The sequence below is a fragment of the Nicrophorus vespilloides genome, unplaced genomic scaffold (assembly GCF_001412225.1).
Source record: "Nicrophorus vespilloides isolate i.1.1-1 unplaced genomic scaffold, Nicve_v1.0, whole genome shotgun sequence".
In the NCBI taxonomy this organism is placed as follows: Eukaryota; Metazoa; Arthropoda; class Insecta; order Coleoptera; family Silphidae; genus Nicrophorus; species Nicrophorus vespilloides.
The window spans coordinates 91,170-107,059 of NW_017097317.1; the positions used below are offsets into that span (position 1 = coordinate 91,170).

A 15,890-nucleotide genomic window follows, 5' to 3' on the forward strand; every position below is an offset into this window, starting at 1 on the left:
GTGAACCCGTGTGCCGGGAAGTGAAGTTATTATGGGCTAACCTCCGGCACCGACCTCACCTACAACCATAACAAATTGCAACCCATTCATCTTGCCACATTCCTATGCATGTCCACTAATTGCGCGGACCGAACTCTCGTATGCGCGTACGAAATTCGGCGCTACACGATGCCGCACTTTTATCCATCGCCCCTGAAGGAGCGACGCATTTTCGAGTATTCATTAAAGAGCGCCTTCTCCTCCGCATCCATTGATCAGAGTTCTGGAATCCAGTTATGGCTCGAGTATGTGTAGTGGATCGGAGAACTAAATTCGGCTCTTCCGTCTCCCTTCAGCACAAGGGGGATTGCCTAAACCTCCGTCTACTTTGCCACCCACCCTGTGATTTGCATGCGCAATCCCGAAGAACCCCCGTTTCTACCCATTCCCATTCTCGTTATTTAACCGTCTTCATTAAAACTTGTGAGTAAGAATTAACTATGGGGATGTAGTAGTATAGTATTACCAGCACCATATGTAATTAAATATATATAGTGCATTAATTTCTTCATAAACTACGCAATTAATACTAACACTACTTCCGGCGCACCTAATGGTTTGCAACAAATCGATTCTGTTCCAATTACCATCATAATCATTCCCTAATGAATTCCAGACATTTACTAACATTCTCTAAAAAAACAATATTTAATTCCTGACAGATTTCTTGAAAACATTATTTATCCAATAATACTATTAACATATTTTCAGTGAATTAAAAAACTTAAATAAATTTGCTGTTATACGTTAAACAAATTAATTCAAAACTTTATTTTCTAAATTTGCATTTCAATTATGTTTCAACAATTTTAAAGTGAAACTTTGTTTTTTATTTTCTACAATTAATTCTAATCATATTGATAATAAAAATAACGTTTGTGTTTTCAATGCTTCTTGAACTTAATTAATCTTAATAAACCCCAACGAAATTCAAATCTAAATAATAAATGAAAATCTATTTTTTTTCACTAAACAGTTTTCCTATTTTTCTTTATGTACTTAATCTAAGAAGTATAAATCTTCTTGCGCAATGCTAATTGAATATCATTGATGATATATGCTGAATCAATATATTGTCTGTATCGAAATACAATTAATGCTCTAACTTAATATCGTTGATGGTGGCAAAGTCCGAATTAATGATGCATCGAAACCGATACATCTGCTGTAACAATTATTTTGGTACATACAGATTTCATTTCACAAAGAATCTCCATATTTTCAATACAGAAAATAATTGATCCTTTTCAAAACATTCATATTATTTCATATTTTTGTTTTTATTAGATTTAATTTCTTAAATTTACTTGTTTGTACATAAATATAATTTTAGTTAGAGAATTCTATGAATTTCTTGTTACTTAATTAAAATATATATAGTTTAGTTTAAAAAATCATATTAATCCTTGCGATTTATAATATCTTAAATGTTATATAATGCATTGTGTATACTTTTACTTAGTGGAATCAGTGTATTGAGTAAGAGGATATAAAACATATGAAGGTTTTGCCTGTATGTGCTTCAAGGTTCAGTATAAAGCGTTGAATCCATTCGGCGTTGGTACTGGAGAAACACGTCGTCACATATTCTTAATAATACAAACTTTTCCACCTTCTTTTCTCCCTTGATCTACATCGCAGCAGTAAACCGCACCCTTAAGCTAATATAGTGTATATTCAACTGAATGTGGCGTTTTCTCTTTTTTTTCCTTTTCTTTTCATTCTATTTGCTTATATTTTGTGTAGGTGACGTCGTAGAGATCTGATATGAGAACGCGCCTCTGTATGCGTGTGCGTGGTTATTGCATAACATAACAACACAAAGTTACGCAAGTGGCGTATCTCTGCGGGGGCGTCGCGGATATTTCTTCGGATGCGGGCCTGGGCTATTTAATCCGAAGAATATGCGTCCCGCGGAATACACCCTCGAGGGGTGGCTTGATAAGGGAAGCACATTGCGAGAGAGAGGGTGGCGAGAAGTTTCTCGCCTTATCTGAATGCCAGTTGTGTGTACTGACGCTAGTTATTCGGCTGTCACAAACTCTTGGGGGACGGCCGGCCGCAATCCATCTCGAACTCCAAGAACGTCATACCATACCGCCGAAGATCTGACACGAACCCCCCAAAACCTCATCTCACCTCACCTGTCCGGGGTGTTTGCAGAGGTTTGCGGGGTTCCGAGATCAGCGAGTTTGCGACCAGAGATTGCAATACCATGGGTGAACAACAACTAGTTCTTTTCGTCGTGGTAATCAAGATTCGGCAGGTATTCAATAAACACCGATATGTGGAATGTCCTGGATTTTGTAGTTGTGGTATTGCAATCTCCAGTCTCCTGTTTATTTGCCGTTGGATCGTAAAGCCTAGTTATAGTCGGCACATGGAATGGAAACTGTACGGCTACCAACCACCTTGCGTTTACGTAGGTTGGTACATAGATTTTAGGTGGAAATGGGGATGTATGTTCCAAATGGAAAATGGAGAGAAACTCACCGAGGATGGCGAGCACCAGGGGGAGCAGCACTACAGCCAGAGGCGAACGGGTAACGGAACGTAGGATCATCCTTCACATCCTTCCGTGCGGCCGTGTGGATAAATCTGGAACAGATAACAGTAGCCGGTTATATGTGCACCACCACTATGCCATGTTTCTAGCAGGGTTTTGGGGGGCCGATGGGGCTTTGATGGGGTCTGATGGTGTTTGCGTCAGTCCGCTTCGACATAAATTATCCTTGCATCTCTCGGGGTAATAACGGGCGAGAGCCGCATCGCGGATTGTCGTTACGCGCCAGCCGCGTTTCCTAACGAGATATGTTGGAATTATGCCACGAGCAGAGATCATCAGGCTCTGCTGCTGCTGCTACTACTGCTTCTAGATTGTAGGTTGGTGTTGGTGGCGCGCAAAAATCCACTCTTAATGACCAATGAATTAAGGAAGTATTCGAGGGGTGGGAAGCCCAGGCGCATAATGGCCGCAGTAATAATTTATCATTGTCTTCGATTCCTAGCCGACACTTAAACGCCCGAATTTAAACGGCAGACGGGAACGCGAGAGTCGACCAAGTGGCCGCAATTACTGTCGTCTTAAAACCGCAAATTACACACATTCAGACCCACACCCAAACACATCTCACACAAACACCCTTAAACACATCCTTCGCTCTTTAACGATTTAAGAGATTCCCAATGATTTACGTCGGGGCAATACTCCCTCGCATCAAATATATTTATGTTTAGAGGTAACATCATTCAGAGCAGGTAATGAAAAGCTTCGCTTGTTCGGAAACCAATGCAGATCTCTCGATCTCCGAATCTGAACCCCACCGAATCTCTGCACATGTAGGCAGTACAACTTCCCTCAGCCCACCCCTAATTCCCATTTCCTCTGGCTGCGAGCTTTGTTCGCTGACAAGTTTTATCTCTTAGATGGTGATGTTGTGTTATATTCAATATCGGTTGCGGATCGTCATACCCATTACTCAGCCTGGTCGCCGCCGCCTCCGGCGCAAATCCCGCTATACGTCCTGATTTACAACTGTGATGTCCTGTTACTTCCGCGCTTGCAAATAAACTCATCCCCCACCGCTCATTCTCAAAAATTTATACACATGCACACATATATAATCGTAATCCCTGCTCGTAATATACGACACCTTCCTTCTAGATCTACGAAACTCGATCATTTTACACTACAAAACTCAAATTTGATGACCAAACATATACATTTTCATATAATGTATAGTATTAACATTCTACACTTCTTACAATAATAAATTATTTCTCATTAATCATTTCATTTTATTCATTTATTTACTGTTTATATTATTATGTATATATATATATATGTATACATTAATTAGTGGAACAATTAAATATAATAATTCTGTATAAAAATATTTAATAAAACTTGTTAAAAAAATGTCAGTAATTGCAATAAAATAAACAAAAACAAAAGTAATTAGATATTTATATATAAAAAAAAACTAAGAAATCTGTATCATTTGAAGAAGAAAAAATGCGGTTCTTATTCAATGTGAAGGGCGTTTCAAAGAGAAATTCTAAGTGTATAAAAGGTATATTTTCAGGTGGGCCTGAAAAGTTCCGAGAGCTCATTATGAATATAAATGTGAATATTAAAGCTAAATCTACCATACTCGAGTGAGTATAAGCAGTGTTTGCTGTTTAAATAGATATAATGATACTACGAGGTCAAAAAGAAAGGGCCACAAAAAAACAAGTTTCTGAGACGAATTACTTTGAGGTGGAGTAGAATAATTACTTATAATTTTTAAAGTAAATAATGTTTTAGATTTAAAGTGAAAATGAAAATAATAGTAGAAATAAATAATTAAATTATGTAATTGAGATAATAAAGAAGATAAATAATAAATTGTTTATTTAAGTAAAAATAATAAAGTGTAAAGAAAGGAAACATGTGTTCGGCTGAAGTGTCTTGTGGTTAATATATAAGTCGGAGTATATGAAAGTATTGATCCGTTTCTATTGTATGCACTCGACAAGGTCAAGCATACGCTTAGGTTTTATGAAATTAGGGACTTTCCCGTGTGCGTCCATAGTAAAGAAGGCAGTGAGACAAAGGATTAAGAAACAGTGTGGATTGTGAAGCGTTGCGGATTAATTGATGAGCTTTCATCGCTTGTTCTTAACGGTGTTATATAAGACAGACTATTTATTAATTATAGTTTATTCACACGCTACGCGATTTGAAGTTGATGATGTGCAGTTTAATTTTAGTTTATCGAAAGTGGTTTATTTACATTTACAAAATGTATAATGTTTCGAAACTTACAAAATGTTGCATTTTATTCGAACCAGGCTGATATTGGATTTAACAACAGGTTTGTTTTAATGTGTATTAATATTATTGATTTATAAATACAGTTGATAAAATAATGTTTGAAAGTAGAATAATAATTATGAGATGAAGAAATGTTATAGATGTAAAATATAGTTTGGTTTAGTTGAAAAATATGTAACAGCATATGTCACTGGTGAGCCTCCATCACCATAGCCATCAACACTATCAGAAACTTCTTTGATTTCCGTTGATGGATTACGTTTTCTCACCCCTCTGGGAGTTCTTGTTCTGTGGCTGCTGCTGGGGGCGGCAGGACCGAAGAAGGGTCAAATATTTAGCCGCGATGACAGTTCTTTCGCATTTTTCATTCGGCTCCTTTCCCATTCAATTGCGGATGATAAATAAAAGAAGGAATCGAGAGAACAAATATAAAGCTTGCCTGTCAGATATTAGTTGAGGAATTAAAAGTTGAGCACTTGTCAGCTGCCGGCAAAGTGATAAGTTATCCTCTCCTTTCCTTTCTTCAGGCTTTCTTCTTTCCTTCCCGGCAGCAGTGTCCTTCGTTCCATACCATTTCATTCCATCCTATCCTATTCCATCCTTCGTCCTGCGGTTCTGTCACAGCGAGAAGACACCTGCTCAGCTGCTCCAGGACACGCAGTCACGCGCTGATGACACCGGGTCTGATGCGCTGCCAACACCCGCCGACCCCCGGCTATTTATCACACTTAACACTCCACTTGCTACCATCATATTTAATTAAAATCACTCCATTACAGAGGATAATCGCATTAGGTACACCTTTTTAAACCCGCTCATTGTGCGAATATGTACATAGGACGTGATCATGGATTAATTCTGAACTTCACAATATTATCGGCGAAGGTTATGCCATCAACGTTATCGCTGTTAGGATTGACGCGAAGTGTATGGGTACGGACACCACTTGTCATCTGAGACGAGAATTACCGTCGACTCGATAATAGCCCCTTCGTCCCAAAACCCCATTACTACAAATTATTTTACTTCTTCCATCCCTCTTCTAGCTTTACTTCTTCTTTTCCTCATATATATTTTTTTCCCTCATCGACTTCCTCGCCCCAACTTCCACTCGCCCATTCCGACTCGATGTTTTTATTGAAAACTTCGCAAAACGTGCGATCATAATTCTTATAAGTTTTAAGAAACCTCCGCCTCCTCAAACATATTTCGAATCCCTCCACGGTCGGCGAACAGATAGTCTACCAATGCTGATCTGCTTTTAAGCTTGTACACTCACCTCCAATAAAAAAACTATTTCTACGTTACGTGCCTACTTAACGCTAAATCTCTAAAAGAATTTCCTCTGAAAATTAATACATTTCTTCATCTTTTCTTATATAATTATTTTATTTCTATTCTATTTCAAATACATTATTTAAACATTTCTTCATATTTATTTTCATTTAAAAATTTAATTTTAGTGACTAATTTAATAAATATAATCTAAAATTAGAGAATAAATAAGTTTAGGAAATTTAAGCAACAAAATTTTTGATTGGGTAATAAATAATGACTAATTTTAACACTTTACTTATATAATAGTATAGTCCAGTGTTTCTGAAACTTTTTGGACCGCGACTGATTACAAATTTTAAAGGACCCACATACCTATGTAGAAAAACATTTTTTGCGACCCTCCTAGTAAAGAATCACTAGTAAACTTTATGTTTTTACAGTATGTTTAGTGTTTTAGGTTTTTTGTAGGTATGTTTTTAGAATATTCAATTATATAAAAATAATGTTATGAGTGTCGGTCAATGGCCTTTTTGAATAGGAAGAGCGACCTATATTAATTGTGATTATGTAATAACGTTTAATACTGGCGCGAAGTGTTTGGTGTCAGGTTGCTCAAATGCATTCAATTACATTAATTCGTCAGTTAGGCGATTCAAATTAAATAATAGTTTCATGAAATTGGCAGCGCCAACGCTAATATAAACGTAATCAGCCGGTCGTGAAATGAAAATATGCGAAAATTTGCAATAGTTTCGTCGTAATTATCGATAATTAATATTAAACATATTTCCAGTGGCGGAAGTACAGTGGTAGGCCCAAATAAATATTTATGTAGGGCCCTCAAATAGTGAAACTAATTGGTATCTAGGGCTCACGACTCTCTTAATGTTGCCCTCCGATAAACTACACTTCACCTTATCCATTTTTGTAACTGTTGTTACTATGATTTTCTCTACTATAATTTATTAGCAGGGTGGACAAGTATTTAAAGTTCCTCCACTGCATTTTTCTGTAATGGGACAACAATTTGGTAAAACGTGAAGCATCTTGCAAATGTTTTGTTGTAAATGACTAAGTAAACAGATTTCTTAATAAAATTAATGTATTTAATTAGAGAAATAAATGTTAATTTTGCTTACATTCAAACATGTAAGTAATGCAACTAATATGCAAGTAAAATAGTGAAATGATGACCGAACACAAAACACACAAAAAATACTATATTTGGAATGCGGCAATAAAACGTAAATAATTCTCAGAAATATATACAAGAATGAACGTGATGAATGAAACGTAGTAAAAATCGCAAAAAAGATGTGTAGAAAATTCCATCACGAGTCGAGACGGTAATAAAAATAATTTATTCGAGATAACGTCGAGGCACAATAACAAAAAATTTGTATATATTATTTGGATGTCTAGCGCATTTATTTCCACTATTTTATATATTACCCCATTCTTAATTCCAATATATTTTATGGATACATAGAATTTTAATTGCTGAACGTCCTAATTTCATTTTTACCCCCATTTTGAGGTAATTTACCCCAGATTTCCTATGTATAGATAGATAGAGTGTGAATATTTCAACAAGTGTATGTTTACTTGACAAATAACTTCGTTAAGAATTGTTTATTGCTATTATATAAATTTTGTAATTAATAATTTAGAAAATTGTAATTTGTAAACAGATTTCTTCAATTTCCGTAAAGCCGAAGCCTCGTTTACTGGCGGCACCCTTTACTAATTACAAATCGAAAACAATTAGTCAACCCAACAACACGACCACTTTTTCGGCTGAAGATAATTCGATTCACTTAAACCGCCGACAAGACCAAACGACGCATTTATAAACACGTCCAGAGGATCGAGCACACAATTCCAGAGCTCTAATGGGAAAATAAACAAAAAAATAAAGCAATACAAACGAAATTTAAAAGAAAACACGCAAAATAACAAAAGAAAAAAAAACGTAATTTGGAAATGGAACATTCTAAATGTTCATTTCCCACACATTGCATTAATTAATTTACCGTATTTATATATAAGGGTAAAATTGAGGGGTTAAAACAAATACAAAGAAATAATAATGCTCACTCGTGTATAATTCGCATGCTTGATTTAGCGTGAAAATTTCAAATAATCATTAAAATTCGTATATAATATGCACACACAATTATAAATTACAAACATTTATTAAAGAAAATCAAATAAAATTTTGAAATAAGTACAAAATTTGTACTTTGAATAAAAAAAAACGAACCATACATTAAAATCACTCATGGTTCCTGTCACAGCTTTTGTAAAATATTTTTGTACGCCGGATTAAAATCAGTGAGGTTTAAAGGTACTTTTATTTTTTTGTCAACAAAAAATGTTTGAAATAAATGCACTTATTCCCCAATATATTTTCACTAGTTATTACAATAATCCTAGAGATTTAATGATATAATCTAATTAGTAAGAATATTATATTATTAATAATGATTATTTGTTGTAAATAATAATGATTAATTAACAATGTTGGTAAACATCAAACGTTCTGGTTAAACGCTTACATTTTTAATTAATTTAATTTTCCAATATACTAATTAATACTGCATAAAAAATGTCACATCAATACTCCCCACACATATCCGCACTAAAATATAAATTTCATTTTAATTATTTCCTAACTACCACAGTTATTTTATTAATTTGTATCTGTCCGGATTCATTTTGTTAATTATGATTTATTAAGGTTTCTTCATTAATTTATTTACAAATTTTATTGTAATTTTAATTCATAAATTATTGTTTTTATTCAATATTAATGTAATATCATATTCTGATTGTGTATTTAATAAAGTCAAAATTAAAATCCTTATGGTTTATACTAGAGTAAATAAAAGTTAAAAAAAGTTTTGTTGATGAAAAATTTTCTTTATTTTGATTATTTATGAAAACATATTTGTTTTTAGAATACGTTAATTTATATAATGTGGTAATTACATTCATAATTAGTAATAGAAAATTTCAATGAGTAAATGGGAATAATAATTTTAATTAATGTTTGCTGTATATATTTGTAAATATTAATTATTAGTGCAGATTCAAATCAAACATACCAATAACGTTTATTAATTTTTGATAATTAATTTGCAAATAAAATATAATTACTCTAGTAATTATAAATGCCACTTCAAAATACTGCTCGTTTTACTCCTATTGGAAATCATCTCTAATATACAAATATCAATTAACTTTAAAAAAAACTAATGTATTGCATTGGCAATTTCAAATATTCAGTTTCCTACTTTAAACCTTTTCAAATGAGCGGCGTATATATCCGCCCTTTCATTTACACCCTAGACTTTGCTTATGTAAAATTGTTTGCAAGACCATTGTTGTGGCGCAGACATTGAATCTTAGTTGTAATGTTTTTCGGACGGAGACGTAAAAACTTTGATGTTAGTTCTGTAGAAACGCCACTTGTGTTGCTAGAACATAATAATACACAGCAGTTTTGCAAAGCTCATTGCAGTTGAAAGTTCATTTAGATATTTAGATTTTTTTCTATCTAAATCTTTAAATATTTGGATTACTTTGTCAGCTTGACAAAACGTACTTTACAAGAAAAAAAACTTCAGAATAATATTTTTTTAAGAGGATTAAAATAAATTCTTAAAAAAGTTTTATCATAAGAGATTTTGTTAATTGTTTCAAATTACATTAATAATAAAAATCTAATTTCGTACGATTCGTTTAAAATAAAATAAATTAAAATTTGCTTTTAATAAAATGAAAGTAGGAAAGACCATTTTTTTTAAATAAGTATTAAAACAAATTGCTACAAAATTTATTATAAAAAAAAAGTAGAATAAAAATTAAAACAGATTACTTAAGACAAGTTTTCTTAAGAGATTTTCTTAATAAGATATAAGATAAATTATAATTTTTTAAACAAAATTAATATAGAAATGTATATTTTTCTTATTGATTTTTTAAAAGTAGAATAAGAAATAAAACAAATTCTTAAAACAAAAGTTTTAAGTTTACATAAGAGATTTTTTTTCATGTCATTAAATTTTTTTCAAATTATATTAATTAAAATCTTGTTCAATACGAGTATTAAAATTTCTATGTAATTTGAATGTAAATAAAATAAGAAATATTAGTTTTTTTTTCAATATATTTTTATTGTTTCTTTTTTGTTGTTAATTTTTTGTTTATTAGACATAAAAAAATGAGTTAGTTTAATAAATATAATAATATAGAATGAGTAATAAACCGTGTATTTATGTAAGGATTTAAGACTTGTAAACTAATCTATTGTTCGCGTATCTCGTTGATTATTGTAGTGATGTAATATATAACGGATGGAGTCGTGATAATATTGGTAAACCGTTGCTGATTGCGGCTGGCATTTGATTTGATCGGATCGGATCTTAACCCAGTTAATTACTAATATTTACAGATGTATTACATGTTCATTATTCCTGACGTCGGGCAATGTTTGTTAGTACATTGATGTTTGCGAAACAAAAGCATAGATAGGGGATGGTTTCTCTGTCCGAATCACTAAATAATGCCGGCCGGGGGTTGTGCCGAACGCAAATATTAATGATACGAGGCAAATGCACTTGACGGGAACTAATTACATCCGGATCGCACCTACCACTAGCCCATCCTGGAATAACACCTTCCAGAAATCCCCGTCCCACCAAATCTCGACTATCCACAATGCTGACCGAAATCGCCATTGTCCTTGTTTGCACTCGATGACTATAACTATGGTATACGGGGACTAATTGAATTCCAGCAACAAAAACTATCGCAAATAATGTGTCATTAATAATGCGGAAATTAAATCAAACCAAAATATTTTTAGTTCATTAGCTGGTATCTACCTATTCAATGAACCAAAGCCATTGTCGTGATCATCCTTCACCCTCGCTTATTACTATCACTATAGAAACCGCATGGACCGTTGTCACCGGCTCCACCGAAGCTTCAACATTTTGTTCTTAAATGGCTTTCAACGAAATTACCTCGCATAACTGAATACACTAACTACAATTTATCCACACAATCTATACATTTCCACAATTCATCCAACATCTATTATTAGTTTCACTACCAATAGTTTTTTCTTCAAAATTATTGTTTAACATTAGTAAAGAATTAATACAAATTAATTAACAAATTAACCTATGCCAATTGTAATAATTATTGATTTAATTGTTGATATAATTTAAAAAACATCTTTTGTTCAAATTTATTAAAAGAAAAAATTTCACCCAACATTTTTTTTTTCAAATATTTAAAATTATATTTGTATACTTTTATTTTATAAAAGTTTGTTAAAGCGTATTTCAAGTTGACTTAATTAAATTCCCTTGAAGATAGTTCGAAGGAATTTGTGTGTTCGAGCAAGAATAAAAAATATAAAAGGACAATGGCTACAACAAAAGTGAAATGGAATATAAAAGTTCTCTGAGGATGAGAGGGGAAGTATCCTTGTTAATCCTGCTCGATGTACAAGCGTACTATATGCACGTCGGTGGTAAAAAGGGTAAAACTAAATGAAGTCGTAATGAAAGTCTCTCACCCTATAACTATGGCCACTCATCCAGACATCCCGGGATCATATACTGGGGGATGAAAAAAAAAATGAGAGAGAAAAGAAGGAATATGCATGCAAGCAAGCAAAAAAAATTGCAAAAGGAAACTTGAATAAAACAGGGTTGCCGCTCCTTGTTTTTTTTATCCTTGCTGGCGACATCGAAAATTAAGCGCCGCATCGTTATTTCCTCTCATATTTTTTTCTCTCTCTCTCTCTGCATATTTTTTTCCCTTCTTTCGTTTTCCGTTTCCTGTTGCCGCGCTTTTTATGCCGGACAGTGTGAAATATGACATCGATATTTCCGGTCCATGTCAATACCGGGCCACTTCTATTTGCGTCGCGTATTTTTCATCGGCAACATTCAAATTCCCTTTAATCTTTCGCCCATTAAATATTCAACGCCTTTCCAGAACTTAAAACAAATACAAACCGCCAAAACAGATCCTTCCATTTGTTCTTCTCGCCAAGATCACCAAGATTCGTACCGTTCACAAAAAAGTAAAATAGAAGACAAAATATTTATATATATGATAAATACAGGAAAAATCCAAGGAACGAAAATAGAAGTCAATTTGAAAGTGTAATTCATTAGTTTGCGATGGAGTGCACCAAGAGAGTTGGCATTCCAAATAGTAAATAAATAAATTTGACTGTCCGATCGTATTATTGATTCGCTTCGTTTAATAGCGATGCGATTTTCAGTCCCGCACGCAATTAACATGCATCAATCGTCGGCCGAGAGCAAACATTCATTTATAATCGTCTCTTTTTTTGTACTCTATGCACAAACAATATAGATAATAGTATCATCTAAGATAGATGTACGCACATCAACATGCACTCCTTACTTGTATCATAACTATACACCAGCGGTTTCCAAACTTTATGCTACTACGCCTCCCTGAAAAAAAATTTTTTTCGCGCCTCCCTTACCTTTTATTGTTTTAATAGATTAAATAATATAGACACGTTTTATTTATTTGAAGATATTATGGTATAAAAATTAATTTATTAAAAATTTTTGGCGCCTCTCCTATATAATCAAGCAGTATCTTATGTATGACTGGGTTTATTATTGAAATCCTATATTTAATATACACATTTTGTACACATTTATAAAATAATGTTTGTTAGTAAAACAATTATTTATAAAAAATTACTTTTCTTTAATATCTTTCTCCGAAAATGTTCGTAGTGTATTAATTAATATCTGTATATTATACAGAACGAATTTCATTTGTTGAACGGGTTGGACATCGTGTATAGTCCGTGTAGTCAAGCAAGGTATGTTAAAGTAGGAGTATAAGTGAAGTGCAATTCAGTAGTTTAATTAGTGTAAGCAGTGAAACATGCATAATAGTTGATATTTAACGCATAATTAAAATATTATATTAATACACCTTTATAATAATCAACAGTTCAAAGATTACACTAAATTTGAAATATTTTGTGTTGGTCATAGTAAACATAAAGTTAAGTTTGCATCAAATTCTATTTTATAGCGAACTGTTAACAAAAAGTCTTATAGAAAATGGTTTGCCGTGTCTGCAATGGTAGTGAAGATTTTACAGATATATTTGATGTTGAGTGGAAGGAAATAGAAGGCAATAATTTACCAGCTAGCATAGAGGTCATCACAAGCGTATTGTAATGTGTCATTCCTAAAGGTTGTCCAACAATTTAATATAATCGAATACGAAACCTTTATAGTGCTAACGTGTCATCTTCCTGGTTTGTATGTTCAGGAATCAAATTATTCGTAAACAAAAACGTTCGTTTATCTATTCTTTATATATTACAAAGTCTGTAGTTCTATATTTACAGTACATTCTAATATCCATGAGGTTATTTTATAGGTGCCAATCGCTCCGGAGGAAGTTGCCGTATGTCCAACATCAGAAATAAACGGCGGAATAACAAAAATGACTTGCCGTATGTGCTATAGTACTTCCAAACTACTGAACATCTTCGATTCTGAGTTGACCATTCTTGGCAAGTGCTTGACAACTACCATCGAAATTGTGACAGGAGATGAGGTCAGTAATTTAATTCATATGTTGGATTATTTCCTAAATACTTGTATATACTCTGAATTAAGCTGAGATTGAAAAGTAAATCTATTATTTTGTTGATATCTCAAAAAATATGTCAGTCTTGTTTGTCTGCATTAAGGGTTTATATGAAAAACGACGCTGTTTCTATAAACAAGTTAAAACAACCAGAGGTAATAAATCAGACTAATTCAAGAATGTTTATGTTCTAAAATTACATTATTTTGTAGGAGCCTGTGCCGGTCGCCGAATGTAGCACAGCAAAAACGTACAATCATGGGACTATTGACGCTTGCCCGACTTTAGAAGTATCCGAGGATATAACACTGTGTTGCCATATGTGTTATGGTAATTTAAATTTAATGAATATCTTTGATTCTGAGTTGACCGTTTTTGGCCAAAGCTTGCCAGTTGTCATCTAACTTAAATTAAATTAAAAACTTTCTATTCTTTTTTGATGCTTTCTGCAACGATTTTTGTAGTAAAAAAGGGTGGTTTTAAGTTGGATCATATTTCTATAAGAATAAAGTTTATGATTAGATTGGATTGTATAATCTCATACGATTGAAATTCTTATGCCATGGACCATGCTCAGCTAGGGTATATTTTCCAACAATTAATCTTACGATCGTATGACTGAAGTGCAACGTAGACTACTACTTACTTAGTTTGCGCCATTCAACATGTACAGTAGTTGTATATAAAATTAATTAAAAAAAATAATAAATTTCAAATATTTTGTGTTGGTAATAGTGACACATATTTAAGTTGGCATCAAATTGTCGGTACAGTTAAAATGGAGTGCCGTTTCTGCAAACGTAGTGAGAATCTCACCGAGATATTGGATAATATTTTACCCAATGATGGAAAAAAATATTGGATGACAATGGAATTGTTGTCCGGCCATTGGGTAAGTTATTATTTATTTATATTTTGAATGCTAGCACCTTCTCAGACATCTCTTACTGGATGTATAGACATCCATATAGTGTAGCAGCAGATGTCGAATATAATCATACGCAGAATAATTCGCTTAACGACGTAGTCGTCGGAACAGAACTCGGTGTTTGTTCCATAATGGATCTGTTATATAATATTATTTGAGAAAAAAAAAGGCGATTAAATAAATGTAATTCGATTTTTATTTTAGATTTGGCCCAACGATGGCAAGTCCACCAAAATATGTTCATTATGCAATGCCCGTATGCAGAAGTTGTTTAAGTTTAGGTTCTAGGAAGTTATGGTTACTGATATAATAAATTTAAAATATGTATATGCTAAAATATTATTATAATTTTGTAGGAGTCTATAGCCAGATGTAGCGCATCAAAAAAGGAGATCAAAGAGGAGAAATAGGAAGAGAGCAAGGAGGGGGAAGAGGAAGAAGAGAGCGTGGATGAGGATGAAAAGAGAAAGGAAGAGGTAGAAAGCAATGGCATGTCCATCGAAATCTGTTGATCGTGCAATGCCCGTATAAGGAAGCAGTTGAAGTTCAGGTTCGAGGAAGTCGAGGTTACTGATGTTATAAATTTAAAATATGTATTTGCTGAAATGTTTTTATAATTTTGTAGGAGCCTAAAGCTGCCGAGGATGGCACCGGATGTAACGCATCAAAGAAGGAGATCAAAAAGGAGAAAGAGGAAGAGAGCAAGGAGGAAGAGGAAGAAGAGAGCAAAGAAGAGGAAGAAAGCAATGGCTTGTTGATCGTGCAATGCCCGTATAAGGAAGCAGTTGAAGTTCAGGTTCGAGGAAGTCAAGGTTACTGATGTTATAAATTTAAAATATGTATTTGCTGAAATATTATTATAATTTTGTAGGTGCATATAGCTGCCCAGGATGGCGCCGGATGTTGCGCATCAAAGAAGGAGATCAAAGAGGAGAAAGAGAGGAAGAGAGGAAGGAGGAGCAGGAGGAGGAAGAGAGCATGGATGAGGATGAAGAGAGCAAGGAAGAGGAAGAAAGCAATGGCCTGTCCATCGAACTCTGTTCATCGTGCAATGCCCGTATTAGGACGCAGTTGAAGTTCAGGTTCGAGGAAGTCAAGGTTACTGATGTTATAAATTTAAAATATGTATTTGCTGAAATATTATTATAATTT

General features: G+C 33.5%; 1 protein-coding gene and 1 long non-coding RNA gene across 3 annotated transcripts in view; one reads left to right on the plus strand and one right to left on the minus strand.

Moving 5' to 3' along the window:
- Positions 1-15,890, minus strand: part of LOC108559784 (lachesin-like) — a 65,440-nt gene that overhangs the window by 31,352 nt on the left and 18,198 nt on the right. For both annotated transcript variants that reach the window (XM_017917132.1, XM_017917130.1), the window contains exon 2: positions 2,533-2,637. In XM_017917132.1, the coding sequence (XP_017772621.1) occupies positions 2,533-2,602 (70 nt within the window). In that variant the 5' untranslated portion in view covers positions 2,603-2,637. The remainder of the gene's footprint in view (positions 1-2,532; positions 2,638-15,890) is intronic.
- On the plus strand, positions 15,119-15,664 carry LOC108559787. The gene is made up of 3 exons (XR_001890948.1): positions 15,119-15,304; positions 15,364-15,550; positions 15,610-15,664. It is a non-coding gene; the product is annotated as an uncharacterized LOC108559787 (long non-coding RNA).